This window comes from Lepidochelys kempii, chromosome 6 (genome assembly GCF_965140265.1).
Source record: "Lepidochelys kempii isolate rLepKem1 chromosome 6, rLepKem1.hap2, whole genome shotgun sequence".
NCBI classification, from domain to species: Eukaryota; Metazoa; Chordata; order Testudines; family Cheloniidae; genus Lepidochelys; species Lepidochelys kempii.
Window position 1 is genome coordinate 10,316,375 of NC_133261.1, and position 15,202 is coordinate 10,331,576.

General features: G+C 55.8%; 1 protein-coding gene across 2 annotated transcripts; it reads right to left on the bottom strand.

Moving 5' to 3' along the window:
- Positions 1–756: 756 nt before the first annotated feature.
- On the bottom strand, positions 757–12,706 carry LOC140913671 (uncharacterized). 2 transcript variants are annotated; one of them, XM_073350449.1, is made up of 4 exons: positions 11,477–12,698; positions 9,787–9,944; positions 7,806–9,067; positions 757–1,820 (listed from the first exon to the last, which is right to left on the bottom strand). In XM_073350449.1, exons 2-4 carry the CDS (start codon positions 9,929–9,931, stop codon positions 1,095–1,097), a joined length of 2,133 nt encoding a protein of 710 aa, XP_073206550.1. In that variant the 5' UTR covers positions 9,932–9,944; positions 11,477–12,698; the 3' UTR covers positions 757–1,094. The 2 variants fall into 2 exon arrangements, with proteins under 2 accessions (XP_073206550.1, XP_073206549.1); XM_073350448.1 differs by lacking the exon at positions 757–1,820 and having other exon boundaries at positions 7,231–9,067; positions 9,787–9,941; positions 11,477–12,706.
- Positions 12,707–15,202: the final 2,496 nt, after the last annotated feature.

A 15,202-nucleotide genomic window follows, 5' to 3' on the forward strand; every position in this document is an offset into this window, starting at 1 on the left:
TGTATGGGCTGACTTGAAGTGGTTTCCATTATATCCAGGGTCTACAGTTTGGTTCAATGGCTCTCACCACCCCCCACTACACAAATTGTCCCAGCACCACTGGTTCAATCCCCGGTCCTGGGTGGGGAGTGGGGTCTAGTGGATGAGAGCAGGGGATGGGTGCCCTGGCTCTGGGAGGGCTGTGCTGTGGAGTGCAGAGGGCTCTCTTCCTTGCCAACAGCTGGATTTTGTCCTGCCTTGGGGCTTGTGTTCCCTCTAGGACAAAAGCTATTTTTCTTGCCATCTGGATTTCACGTGGGCTGATGGTGAAATGGCGAGGAGGGGGTTTGTGAGGGGGGGAAAGTGTCTGATATTACCACTTAGATACAGAATCACACAGGTACCTGGGTTCATTTACTCCACTAGGGGGCAGCAGGGATCCACACAGCCCTGAATCCCTCCAGCAGGGGACAGCGCTGTGCACATGCGCGCACACACACACACACACCTGATTCCCTCCAGTAGAGGGCAGTGCTGCACACATATATGACAGATTCCCTCCAGCAGGGGGCAGTGCTATGCATGTGTACTCACACACAGCCCCGATTCCCTCCAGCAGGGGGCAGTGCTGTACACACACCCGTGCACACCCACCCACACACTCTTACTTTACACCGGGGGTTCTCAAACTGGGGGTCAGGGCCCCTCAGGGGGTCATGAGCTGTCAGCCTCCAACCCTGACCCCGCTTTGCCTCCAGCATTTATAATGGTGTTAAATACGTAAAAAAGTGTTTTTAATTTGTTGGGGGGGGGGGTCGCACTCAGAGGCTTGCTGCGTGAAAGGGGTCACCAGTGCAAAAGTTTGAGAACCACTGCTTTACACCCTTTATTAATAATGTCCCCAGCTCTCCTCTCCAGCAAGTAAGTCCCCTCAGGGAGCTTGTTTAATCCACCCCCGCATTCTCTGGCAGCATGTCCGAGTGGGGTCCAGTTGGTGTGTCCATGCTGTGGGGGAGTCCTGGGTGTCAGACATCGTCAGACCTTTGACCCCAGGCATCCGATGCTGAGAGGCGGGTCTCTCTCCTCTCCAGCATGACCTCTGACCCCAGCCATCCCTAAGCCACATGGTTCATCTGCAGCTGCTCAGCCAGGTCCTGGGCAGGGCGATGGAGGGCCTGGTGCTGCAAGAGATTGGATCTCTGTGTGAACGCCTTCCCGCACTGGGGGCACTGGTAGGGCCGCTCCCCAGTGTGGATGCGCCGGTGCTGGGCGAGGTGGGAGCTCCAGTTGAAGCCCTTCCCGCAGTCAGGGCAGCGGTGGGATTTCTGGCCCGTGTGCAGGGAGCGGTGCTGGGTCAGGTGCTTGCCGTGACGGAAGCTGCGCCCGCACTCGGGGCACGGATAGGGTCTCTCCGGCGTGTGGGTGCGCAGGTGCTGCAGCAGGTTGGAGCTGTCACCGAAGCCCTTCCCGCAGTGGGTGCAGACGTAGGGGCGCTCGCCGGTGTGGACGCGCCGGTGCTGCAGCAGGTTGGAGCGCTGGCTGAAGGCCTTGCCGCACTGGGGGCAGGGGAAGGGGCGCTCGCCGGTGTGGACGCGCCGGTGCTGCGCCAGGTGGGCGTTGTGGCGGAAGCCGCGCCCGCAGTCGGGGCAGCCGAACGGTTTCTCCTCCGTGTGGACGCGCCGGTGCTGCGCCAGGTTGGAGCTCTGGTAGAAGCTCTTCCCGCACTCCCCGCACTTGTAGGGCTTTTCGCCGGTGTGGATCCGCTGGTGCCGGATCAGGAGGGTGCTGCGGGCAAAGCTCTTCCCGCACTCGGGGCACTGGTAGGGCCGGCCCAGCCCACCCTGACTCTGCCCCTGCTCGGGGGTCCCGCGCGGCTCTGCTCCCAGAGGCCCTGCCTGCTGAGGAGTCTCTTCCTCCATGCCGGCACCTGCTGGGAGAGAGAGAGAGAATCCAGGTGGGGCTCGGTCCCTGCGCCGGGGTGAAGGGGGGGGCAGCAAAGGGGTTTGTCGCTGAGCGGAAAACCTGATGGGCAGGACGTGAATCCCCCAAACCCTTCCCTGAGGGGAGAGGGGGGCCGGGGCTGCCCCAGCAGCCCAGCTGAGCCCCCAGGGAAAGGCTGGGGGAGGGGAGGGCTCCTGCCGGGGGGATCCGGGAGTGACACCTGCCGTGAGGACAGGGACCTGCTGGGGACGATACTGGGAGGAGGCAGAACTGGGGGCTCCCGGCGGCTTTGCTGGGGTCCCAGCTGGTCCCTTCCCGCCCGGACGGTCTCCGAGCCGGCGTCGCTCACCCCTCACCTGGGTGGGCGCCTCTCGGGGTCTCCCCGCCCTCGGAGCCCGGGAGATCCGGGACCCTCGGCTCTTCCCCTGGCTCCGCGCGGGGGATCCCGGCCGGGACGGGGAGTCCTGCTCTGGGGAAGGAAACAGGCGAGACGGGGCTCGGTGAAATTTGCCCCGAGGTCTCGGTCCGGAGAACCCGCCCTGGCTTGAAGCCGGGCCCCGCTCCCTGCTGGGGGGACACGGGATCCGCGCTGGGGGGTGACAGCCCCTGGGCTGCTGGGCCTGGGGGCCGCGGGGCTGGTCCCCCAGAGATCTCAGCGGGGACGAGCCCTGAGCCGGAGCTGCCCCGGGGCCGTCAGAGCCCGCGAGCTCCTGATCCCCGCGGGGCAGCGCCGCAGCCAGCGAGCCCGGAGCCTGGTAATTCTCCTGCGGCGCGTCCCGCAGCGCTGCCTCTGCCCGTCCGCCGGGAGCCCCCCGCCCCGCGGGAGCCTCCTCCAGCCCCGCCGGGAGCCACCGGGGCGGGCACCCCGCGCCGCACCTGCCGCTCTGGGCAGGAACCAACGGGGTGGGAACGGGCTGGCGCGGGGAGCCTGTCCCACGCTTCGGTCTGTCCCCTTTGCAAGGGGCTCTGGGAAATGCAGTTTCCCTTTGCAATGCACCCTGGGCAGGGTCGGCCACTTGGGAGGTTTCTGGCCCACCTCCTCTTGCATATTCATGAGGGGGGTGGGGAGCTGTAACTGGCCCCGGTGGTCGCCTGGCAGGGACAGGGAGCGCCAGGAGGCAGAAGTGAGAGCGAAGTGAATGGCCGAAGGGCAAAGCTGTGGCTCACGATCAGGGGCACTAGCTCTGATCCAGCCCCAGCCAGAGCAGGGGACTGGCTGGCTCTGGGAGGTGGGGAATGGGACGTGGGGCCTTTCCCCCTTTGGGGGTGCTGCCCCCTACTGGTTGGGGTCTGTTACACCCACTCATAATGCAACAGAGGCTCTTTTGTTGGGGTGTTTGAAGCATAACCAGGATGGGGAAGCCCCCTGCTAAACTTCAGCGGGAGGCAGACAACAAGGAGGGTGAGCAGTATTGCCAATCCCAGATATTCAAAAATCAAGAGTCAGGCTCACCCAAAATCATGAGATGAGGTAAAAATAATAGATGTAGGGGTCTTTTTCTTTGCCTTCTGCTTTGTGAGTCTTTAGGCTGCACAGGGGTCGCATGTTGAAGCTTTCTCCACAGCCACGAGGGCTAGAAACATACTTTTTCTGTAAGAATGAAGGCTGAAATTATCACATCTCCACTTGACTCCAGGAGCTGGGGCTTTAAGGAAAAATAATTATCATGAGACTCATGAAAAATCAAGAGAGTCAGCAACACTGGGGGTGGGGATTCTGCCCTGCCCTGTCTGAGGTTTCTCCCTCTCCCCAGGAGGCTGGGGAGGCAAACCAACATCCCCTAGGCCAGTCCCCTGTCTGTGGGACCAGAGATCCAGGCATCTCATGAGAAGTATGCAAGAGCAGTATACATGCTGGATTAATATGCATTGACTATCTACATAATATAGATTCCTTCCCTCCCTCCCCCGCAATTTCTGTTTGGCTCTGTCCACCCGGCCACAGCCCCAAGGCCTCCCTGACCGTGGAGCACTGATCCCCCACAGCCACCCTGCAGCCACAGAGATGTAGTTAAGAGTGGCTGCCTGCATTGGTCCACTCTATCCATTATGTCACCCAGTGCACTAGCGTTGCCCAGGATTGTAGGCCAGCTGGGAGAAACTCCAGGGCAGGGTCTCTATGGTGAGTTTTCCAAGCACCCTCCAGGAGTCTAATAACCATAGAGATACAGTTTTCTCTTCCAGCCTTGCCACAGAAATATGGCCAGAATGACCACCTGTGTAGTACCAATCTAGCCATGTCACTGTCCATCTCTCTATGGTTATGGGTTGGGGAGCATTATGATCTAGGGCAGAGTTGGCACTGCGCATAAGCAGACTAAGCAATTGCTTAGGGCCCTGAGCAGCTCAAGGGGGACCCCTATTTTCTTGTTTTAGTATTGGGGGGAACCAAACATTTTTTACTTCGGGCACCCAGTGGGCTAACACCTGCACTGATCTAGGTATTTTCAAGCTTTTTGATCCCAGGGACCGGCTTGCTGCCTTCCTAGACTGTGTTGGGGAGATCTCGGAGACCAGCAGTGGTCCACAGACCGGTCATTGAGAAACACTGCTCGAGAGTACAGTGCCCTGGAGGGTGTTACAATCTAGGAGCATTCTTGGGGAGTCTCTATTATTTGGTCTCCTGCAGAGGTTACACTCTGGGACATCTGCCAAGCATCTCTATGGTTTAGAATCCTGAAGGAGTCTGGGAGGGCTGCTGAGGGTTGCTATGATTTAGAGTCCTGAAAGGATTACACGGTGGGAGGATTCGCGAGTGCCTCTCTGATTTGGAGACCTGATGGCGTTACGCTTGGGTAGAGCTGCTAGGGGTCTCTATGGTTTAGAATCCTGGAGGAGGTTCCATTCTGGAATGTGGGAGGTCTCCCAGGAGTCTCTATGGTTTAGAATCCTGGAGGGTTTCAGAGGAACAGCCGTGTTAGTCTGTATTCGCAAAAAGAAAAGGAGGACTTGTGGCACCTTAGAGACTAACCAATTTATTTGAGCATGAGCTTTCGTGAGCTACAGCTCACTTCATCAGATGTTTACCGTGGAAACTGCAGCAGACTTTATATACACACAGAAATCATGAAACAATACCTCCTCCCACCCCACTGTCCTGCTGGTAATAGCTTATCTAAAGTGATCAACAGGTGGGCCATTTCCAGCACAAATCCAGGTTTTCTCACCCTTCACCCCCCCACACAAATTCACTCTCCTGCTGGTGCTAGCCCATCCAAAGTGACAACTCTTTACATAATCAAGTCGGGCTATTTCCTGCATAGATCAAGGTTTTCTCACATCCCCCCCACCCCCATACACACACAAACTCACTCTCCTGCTGGTAATAGCTCATCTAAACTGACCATTCTCCAGGTTTAAATCCAAGTTAAACCAGAACATCTGGGGGGGGGGGGTAGGAAAAAACAAGAGGAAACAGGCTACCTTGCATAATGACTTAGCCACTCCCAGTCTCTATTTAAGCCTAAATTAATAGTATCCAATTTGCAAATGAATTCCAATTCAGCAGTTTCTCGCTGGAGTCTGGATTTGAAGTTTTTTTGTTTTAAGATAGCGACCTTCATGTCTGTGATTGCGTGACCAGAGAGATTGAAGTGTTCTCCGACTGGTTTATGAATGTTATAATTCTTGACATCTCTACGTAAAAGAATAAATGGACACAAATCAGATGTCAAGAATTATAACATTCATAAACCAGTCGGAGAACACTTCAATCTCTCTGGTCACGCAATCACAGACATGAAGGTCGCTATCTTAAAACAAAAAAACTTCAAATCCAGACTCCAGCGAGAAACTGCTGAATTGGAATTCATTTGCAAATTGGATACTATTAATTTAGGCTTAAATAGAGACTGGGAGTGGCTAAGTCATTATGCAAGGTAGCCTGTTTCCTCTTGTTTTTTCCTACCCCCCCCCCCCAGATGTTCTGGTTTAACTTGGATTTAAACCTGGAGAATGGTCAGTTTAGATGAGCTATTACCAGCAGGAGAGTGAGTTTGTGTGTGTATGGGGGTGGGGGGGATGTGAGAAAACCTTGATCTATGCAGGAAATAGCCCGACTTGATTATGTAAAGAGTTGTCACTTTGGATGGGCTAGCACCAGCAGGAGAGTGAATTTGTGTGGGGGGGTGAAGGGTGAGAAAACCTGGATTTGTGCTGGAAATGGCCCACCTGTTGATCACTTTAGATAAGCTATTACCAGCAGGACAGTGGGGTGGGAGGAGGTATTGTTTCATGATTTCTGTGTGTATATAAAGTCTGCTGCAGTTTCCACGGTAAACATCTGATGAAGTGAGCTGTAGCTCACGAAAGCTCATGCTCAAATAAATTGGTTAGTCTCTAAGGTGCCACAAGTCCTCCTTTTCTTTTTGCGAATCCTGGAGGGGGCGTTACAGTCTGGGAGGTCTCCCTGAGGTCTCTATCAGTATAGTCTGGACCCCACCACAGAACTGGGAGCCTCCTGGCCCATCTGGGAGCCCAAGCAGCATCTGGGCTTCCGTGCCGGCACAGCGACATGTCCAGGGCCATTCTGACCCCCAAGACGGGGTCCACAGTACAGACACGGGGGGAGGCAAATCACAGAGGAAGGGAATTTATTTCCTACAGATACAACTTGATAACACAACAAGAGAGCCCATCGGTCACAAAATCCAGCAGGGGAGCAGGATCCAGGCACCTGCTGGGAACAGAGGGTTTGGGCTGGGGCCAGACTGACTTCTGGGAAGGTCTCTGTCTGCTCCAGGCCAGGAGGGGATGTTCCCCAGGTGTCACTAGGCTCCTAAATGAACAGCTCCATGCGCTGCAAAGAGAGGAGCCAGGCGCTGGAGAGAAGGAGACAGGCTGCCCCCCATCTGGGTGTGTCCGTTTGTCCAGCCTCTCAGGGAGCAGCCTCTCTGGTACTCAGCAGTCTCACACGCCCCCCACAGCTCCCGAACCCCCTGGTGCCTGTGAAAGGGGAAGGAGCAGAGAGCAGGGTCCAGAGGCAGCCAGATTCTGGAGAGTGAAGGGATGGTCTCCCCCGCCCAGGACGGGCACAGACATTAGGGGACAGGATGGGCCTGCAAGAGTTAATGATCCCTGCTGAGTGGGGGGTGGGAGAGCAGGAGAGGCCCCCAAACTGGGGCACTTCTCCCCCAGCTCCAGCACGGATGGGATTCCCAGGGCACCAGGGAGAAACTCGAATCCTTCTTTCTCCAACGTTCCCCCAAAACCTCTTCTTCCGTGGAGTCCCCACCCTGACCCAAACCTCCCTCCCCACCCTCTTATTTGCCTCCTCCCCCTCCCTCCACATGAATTCTAAATAACCCATCCGTCCCCTCCCTCATTGCACTCCGATCCCCTTCGGATGAGCCTATGTATCATGCGGAGTTCCCAGCCAACGCTCTTCAGCCCTAGATCCCAAAGCGCGTTCCCGAAGGTGGGTCAGCAGCACTGTCCCCTTTTTCCAGATGAGGCACTAAGGCAGAGACAGGGGAAAAGACTTCCCCAAGAGCACAAAAGCAAAATGTCAGAGCCAGGGTAGAACCCAGGAGTCCGGTCTCCCACCTTGCTCTCACCGCTAGACCCCACTCTCCTCCCAGAGCCGGGACGAGAACCCAGGAGTCCTGTCTCCCTGTCCCTCTTTCTCTCACCCCTGGACCCACTCCTCTTCCAGAGTCAGGGAAAGGACCCAAGTGTCCTGACTGCCAGCCCCCTGCTCTAACCACTGGACTCTATCCCCCAGGGAACCTAGGCGTCTTGGTTATCAGCCCCCTCCCTGCTTTAAATCCCCTCCCCTCCCGGGGACACCCCCGTGGGGTTCCCGTGTCCCCTCCGGGTCAGCCAAGGTATTTCCGAATGCGTCCGAGCGGGCCAGCTCCCCCAGCCACGCCCCAGGCGGGGCTGGCGTCTCCGCGGTGCGTACGCCGGTGCTGGTGCAGGTTGGAGCTGAGGCTGAAGGCCTTGCCGCACTGCAGGCAGGCGAAGGGCTTCTCGCCGGTGTGGGTGCGGTGGTGCTGCAGGAGGGCCGAGCTCTGGGCGAAGGCCTTGCCGCACTCGGTGCAGCGGTAGGGCCGGTGCCCGCGGTGGCTGCGCTGGTGCTGGGCGAGGTTGGAGCTCTGGCTGAAGCGCTTGCCGCACTCGGGGCAGGGGTAGGGCCGCTCGCCCTTGTGGCTGCGCTGGTGCTTGGCCAGGGTGGAGGAGACGCTGAAGCGCTTGCCACACTCGGGGCAGGGGTAGGGCCGCTCGCCGGTGTGGGTGCGCCGGTGCTTGGCCAGGTCGGCGCTCTGGCTGAAGCCGCGCCCGCACTCCGCACAGGCGAAGGGCTTCTCGCCCGTGTGCACCCGCCGGTGGGTCACCAGGTGCGAGCTCTTCCCGAACACCTTCCCGCACACCCCACAGGGGTGGGCCTTGGGGGCGGCCGGGGGGCGGTGGTGGCTCTTGCGGTGCTGCGAGAGGGCCGAGCTGAGGGGGAAGCGGCGCCCGCAGGCCCCGCAGCGGTAGGGCCGGCGCTCCGTGTGCTCCCGCACGTGCTGCACGAAGTCCAGGCTCAGGGCGAAGGCGCGCCCGCAGTCGGGGCACTTGTAGGGCGGCTCGCCCCGGTGGGTGCGGCGGTGCTGGCGGAGGTGGGAGCTCTCGGCGAAGGCCTTGCCGCACTCGCCGCATTTGTGGGGCCGCTCCCCGGTGTGGGTGCGCTGGTGGCGGATCAGGTGGGAGCTGAGCGTGAAGCTCTTGCCGCACTCGGTGCACTGGTAGGGGCGCTCCCCGGTGTGGATGCGCTGGTGCTGGCTGAGGTTGGAGCCGCGGCTGAAGCTCTTCCCGCAGTCGGGGCATTTGTAGGGGCGCTCCCCGGTGTGGGTGCGCTGGTGGCGGGTCAGCAGCGAGCTCTGGCTGAAGGCCTTGCCGCACTCGCCGCATTTGTAGGGGCGCTCCCCGGTGTGGATGCGCTGGTGCCGGATGAGGTGGGAGCTCTGGTGGAAGCTCTTCCCGCACTCGGGGCACTTGTAGGGCTTCTCACCCATGTGGGTGCGCTGGTGCACCAGGATCTCCTGCAGGGGGCTCTCGCACGCCGTCTCCCAGTCGGGCCGGCCCTCCCCCTGCTTGGGGCTCCCGTAAGACTCCGTTCCTGCAGGCCCTTCCCGCTGGGGATTCTCCTCCATCCTGGCACATGCTAGGAGACAGAGAATCCAGACAGGGCTCATTCCTGGGCCCAGGGAGACAGCGGCTGGCAAAGCAGAAAAGCTGATGGGCAGGAAGCTGAATTCCCCCCAACCCTTCGCAAGAAGGGAGAGGAGAGGCCACGTCTGCCCCAGTGGCCCAGCTGCCACAGGGGACCCACGACTGCTGCCCTGCCAACTCACAGTGGGATCGGCTCTGCTCTGCTCTTCCCTGCCCATACCACAGCGGTAGGGCCTAGAACATATATCACCCTGCCCCAGCACCCCAGTAACTATAGAGATGGGGCCAGGAGGTCCCTACCCACCTGTAACCATAGTGATGGGGGTCTAGCCCCTTTCACATCTCCCCATCCCATCTCTATGGAAACGGAATTGTGGGGTGGGGCATTGCTCAGGGAGATGCTGCTGGGGAGATTTTAGGATCCTCAGTGGCCCTTGGGGTTCCCCAGCTGTCATGGGGGGAGCAGAAAGAGGCAGTGCTGAGCATTGGAGGACGCAAGGGGGGGCATCTGGCCCCACAGGGTGCAGGAGTTGGAGCCCAAGTCTTTCCCCCCCCACCCCACTGCTGGGCACATGGCTGTGGATGGGGTTACACAGTAACAGGAATAGGGGAGTGGAAAACAGAACTGGAGGGGGGCTCCCAATGGCTTTGCTAGGAAACCAGCTTTTCCCTTCACTCCCAGTCTCTAAGCCGGTGTCATTCATTCCTCACCTGTGTAGGCACCTCTCGGGATCTCCCTTTCCTCAGAGCCCTGGAGATCCGGGACCCTGGGCCCTTCCCCTTGCTCCATGCGGGAGATCCTGGCCGGGTCGGGGAATCCTGGGGCAGGGGCAGGGCCAGGCATGATCCCAGTCATGTGGAGTGAGCTGCTGAATTCAAACACATTGTTACGTTTCCCCTTCTCATTCAGGTGCCATCCACGGTTAGCACCCCACTTTCAGAGGGACCCTTAACCAAGAGCTTAATTAAGATGGGACCTAATCACAGCACCATCACTCAACACCCCCCAGCCCGATATCTGGCATTGGGACAATTTACAGCCACAAGACATTGCATTAACCCCAGCTGATTCCACTTCCGCATGCCACAGGCCCCACACAGAACGCTCCACAGCTGCCCTGGGGCATTATCTGGCCCTAGAAAGCAGCCGTTGATCTCAATGAGTTTTCCATGCTAAAGGTTTTAATTTCATCACTTCTGAATTGAGATAGGCTAGGCATCGAATAAGATGAAACCAGAAATCAGAAGAGACATGTATTAAGTGCCCAGAATGCACAATTAGCAGTAGAACCTCGGTTTTCACATGTTTCTAGATGTCACAGGTGCGCAGAAAAGCTGGAGAACATGACCCAACATCTGCCTGAGTCTGCAGAGAGCCTGAACTGATCACGCTGAGGCCTGGTCCACACGACACAGCTAGGCTGACATAAGGCAGCTTACATCGGCCTGGCTCTGTAAGCATCTACACTAAAATGTAGCTCCCACCGATGTAACTCGCCCACTGCACCGACTTAATAACTCCACCTCCGCGAGAGGCGTAGCGCTTAAGTCGATGTAGTTCGGTCGACACAGTGTCCCGTGTAAAAACTGCGTTACTTACATCGACCGTTGCTGCCTTTAGGAAACCATCCCCCACTACCCCACGCTGGTAGCTAATAAGGTCCTGGTGAGGACGTGCACCGCTGACACAAGGAGCGTAGTGGGGACGTGTAAAACCGATTCAATTACTGCAAGGGCCGTATTTAGGTCATAGCGTAGACTTGCCCTGAAAGGCATGAATTGCCTCCACTCTTCTCACTGGGGGCATCGACTCTGAAACCTAATGATGACGTGTAAAACGTCAAAGTCGTTGAGCTGCCCTGTCCAGCTCATGCACTTATCTCAACCCATCCCCCTGGGTGCTCAAACCTTCAGCCAGCCCCGACCCCGCTACCCCCAATACACATGCCAATTCGAGGAGGCAGACACCATCAGCACAGCAATCCCTGGGGCCTGGAGAACCAGGAGGGCAGGGGAGAAGATCAAATACCCAGACACCCTCCACACCCCGGACGCCTGGGTTCCATTTCTGCACCATTCAGAACAGGCCTGGGGGAAGTTATTTAAACAAGGCTCCTGCACAATTTCCAGCTGGAATTAAGGGCCACATGCCCGGGGGTGCTGTGCGGTGGGGGGAGGGGGGCTTTGCAACCATCGCCGCTCTCTCTCCTCTGCTCCCAGGGACCCCCGTGGCCAGATCACCTGGGTTTAGCATCTTTCCCATCCGCAGCCCCACCCCGCCGCTGCCTCGGAGCTGGGGACCCCGCTGGGCTCAGCTGCACAGACCCCCTCCCCGGGCTGCCCCGGAGCTGGCTGGGGGCGGGGGTGTCTCTCCGGTCCCCAGCCCCGATCCCCTCCTCACCGCGGCCGCTTCCTCCGGGCAGCGATTTCCTGCCTCGCCTGCTGTTCGCGCCCCCGCCCAGCCGGGGCGATCCCCTCCCGGGGCCGGGGCTGCAGCCGGAGACGCAGCCCCGAGGCACGGGTGGCAGCGGGTCTCTTTGTGTGCTCCCCTCCCAGCTGCCAGGCTCACACACACAACACAAGCCGGGGGGATTGCTGGGAACAGGAAGGTCCCCGCCTTATTCCGTCCCCTCCTTGCAATAGTTCCTCATCCCCTCTAGGAATCGCCCCATTGTGTGTGGGGGGTGGGGTGGGGGGTGCGAGCATGGCCCTGGACCCCCAGCGGAGGCGGCAGCCAGGGCAGGGGGGGCATTAGCACGTGTCCTGAAACCCGGGGCTACTTGACCAGCTCCTACGGGCCCAGCAGGGTCACGGGATCTGGGTCGGAGTGGGGTGAGGGCCTCACAGTCACTGCTGGCCCCAGACTGGTGCTAAGGGGTCACTGCACCCAGAGCGGGGTGGGGGCTCAGTAGGGGGCGCTCTCCCCTTGCAGTCAGCGCTAGCCCCCAATGCGCCACTAGGGGGTGCTGTGTACTCCCTGCAGCAGCCCCTGGGCTCGGTGTGAGGCATTGCAGAAGTCTGGCCCCAGCCCTGCTAGAGGTGCTGAACCCTGGGTCAGTCCTGACCTGTTCATCCACAGCCCCAGGGCGTTCATGGAACAGCAGAAACCAGCCCCCATGAGACCAGCTGGAGCCCAGGAGCAGAACTTCACTCACCCAGCTTATGTTGCTCAAGGAGGCCCCAGCTCTAGGTCTAGTGGGTTAGATCGGGGGGCTGGGAGTCAGGACTCCTGGGTTCTTAGATGTCTGTAGACTAATGCTAGAAGTATGGAGAATAAACAGGAAGAACTAAAAATATTAGTGAATAATCACACTTGGGCCATCCCTGACATCACAGCGACTCGGTGGGACAATTCACATGACTGGAATATTGGCATAGAGGGGTCCAGCTTGTTCAGGAAGGACCGGCAGGGGAAAGAGGGAGGAGGTGTTGCCTTGAATATCCAAGATGCGTACGCTTACACTGAGATTGAGAGAGAAGGGAAGCAGACGGCTGAAAGTCTCTGAGAAAGGATGAAAGGAGTAAAAGATAAGTGTGACGTCATGGGAGGGGTCTACGAGAGACGACCACACCAGGAAGAAGAGGTGGAGGAGGCTTTTCTTAAGCAACTAACAAAATCATCCCAAGCCCCAGACTTAGGGCAAACGCCCCCTTAAAACGCTGCATCTAAGATGACAGAAAAGAGCTCTTCCTTTGGCATAGTTAATCCACCTCCCCAGAAGGTGGTAACTATGTCGACGGAAGCAACTCTCCTGCTGCCATAGCGCTGTGTACACAGCAGGTTAGGCTGGTGTAACTTCGTCGCTCAGACGTGTGGATTTTTCACACACCCCTGAGGGATGAAGTTATACCGATAGAAGTCTGTAGTACAGACCAGACCTTAGCGGTGATGGGGAACTTCACCTACACAGACAACTGTTGGGAAAATAATACAGAAGGACACAGATTTTCCAACCAGTGCTTGGAATGCATTGGAGACAACTCTTATTGCAGAAGGTGGAGAAAGCGACTAGGTGAGAGGCCGTCCTAGAGTGGATTCTGACAAACAGGAAGGAACTGGTTGAGAATTTGAACATGGCAGGCAGCTTGGGTCGACGTGATCATGAAAAGATGGAGTTCACGGTTCTAAGGAATGGTAGGAGGGAAAACAGCAGAATAAAAAAAAAACAATGGACTTCAAGAAGGCAGGCGTTAGCAAACTCAGAGAAATGGCAGGTCAGAGCCCATGAGAAGCAAGTCTAAGGGAAACAAGTGCAGGGGAATTGGCGTTTTTTTAAAGAGACATTATTAAGAGCAAACTATCCCCGGGCTCAGGAGAGAAGGAAGTACGGTAAGAGACCACCCTGACAACTCCAGATCTTCAAAGACCTGAAACTCAAAAGAGAGTCATATAAAAAGTGGAAACTAGGTCAAATTACAAAGGATGAGACCATGTCGGGACAAAGTTACAAATGCCAAGGCACTAAACAAGATTCAATTAGCTAGGGGCATAAAGGGTAGTAAGAAAACATTTTACAAATACATTAGAAACCAGAGGAAGACCAAGGACAGGGTAGGCTCATTACTCAATGAAGAGGGAAAGACAATGACAATAAAAAACACAGCAATGGCCAAAGTGTTAAATGCTCTTTTTGTTTCAGTTTTCACCAAACAGGTTAGCAGTGACTGGACATCTAACATAGTGAACATCAGTGTAAATGGGGTAGAATCTGAGGCTAAAATAGGGAAAGAACAAGTTACGAATTAAGTTAGGTGTCTTCAGGGGTCAGCAGGGCCTGATGAAGTAAGTCTAGAATACTTAAGGAACTGGCTGAAGAGATCTCTGAGCCATTAGTGATTATCTCTGAGAACTCATAGAGAATGGGAGAGATACCTGAGGATGGGAAAAGGGCAAATACTGTATCTACCAAAAAAAAGAGGAATAAGGGCAACCCAGGGAATTATAGACCAGTCAGCTTAACTTCAGTACCCAGAAAGATAATGGAGCAAACACACACTCAATTTGTAAGCACCTAGAAAAAAAGGTAATAAGTAACAGTCAACATGAATTTGTCAAGAACAAATCTTATCAAACCAACCTAATATCCTTCTTTGACAGGATAACAAGACTTGGGGATTGAGAGGGGAAAGCAGATGTCACATATCTCAACTTTAGTAAGGTTTTTGATACGGTCTCACATGAATTTCTTATCAGCAAACTAAGGAAATACAGCCTAGGTGAACCTACTATAAGGTGAATGCACATCTGGTTGGCAAACGGTACTCAGACTAGTTATCAGTGGTTCACAGTCATGCTGGAAGGGCATATCAAGCAGGGTCGCACAGGGATCAGTTCTGGGTCCGGTTCTGTTCAATATCTTCATAAATAATTTGGACAATGGCGTAGAGAGTACACTTATAAAGTTTGCAGATGACACCAAGAGGGGAGGGGTTGCAAGCACTTGAGGACAAGATTAGAATTAAAAATGATCTTGACAAACTGTAGAAATAGTCAAATAAATAAGATGAAATTCAATATGACAAATGCAAAGTACTCCACTTAGGAAGGAACAATCAGTTGCACACATACAAAACGGGAAATGACTGCCTTGAAAGGAGTACTGCAGAAAGGGATCCGGGGGTCATAGTGGATCACAAGCTAAATATGAGTCAAGAGTGTCACACTATTGCAAAAAAAGCAAACAACATTCTGGGATGTATTGGTGGCAGTGTTGTAAGCAAGACAGGAGAAGTAATTCTTCTGCTCTACTCCACACTGATTAGGCCTCAACTGGAGTACTGTGTCCAGTTCTGGTCACATTTCAGGATGGATGTAGACAAATTGGAGAGAGTCCAGAGGAGAGCAACAAAACTGATTAAAGGTCTAGAAAACAATTGAAAAAACTGAGTTTTTCTGGAGAAGATTGAAGGGAGTCATGATAACAGTCTTCAAGTATGTAAGAAGTTGTTACAAAGAGAAGGGTGACAAATTGTTCTCCTTATACACTAAGGCCAGGACAAGAGTAATGGGCTTACATTGCAGCAAGGGAGACTTAGGTTAGATATTAGGATAAACATCCTGTAGTTAAATGCTGGAACAGGTTACCAAGGGAGGGTGTGGAATCTCTGACACTGGAGGTTTTTAAGA

Excerpts from the sequence above, each read along its gene's own strand:
- LOC140913671 (XM_073350449.1), bottom strand. The coding sequence starts at position 9,931 with ATGACTGGGATCATGCCTGGCCCTGCCCCTGCCCCAGGATTCCCCGAC. Across the intron at positions 9,068-9,786 it reads CCCGAGAGGTGCCTACACAG|CATGTGCCAGGATGGAGGAG; the intron begins GTGAGGAATGAA and ends TCTGTCTCCTAG. Across the intron at positions 1,821-7,805 it reads GGCGTACGCACCGCGGAGAC|GGTGGGCTGGGCCGGCCCTA; the intron begins GCCAGCCCCGCC and ends GGGCAGAGTCAG.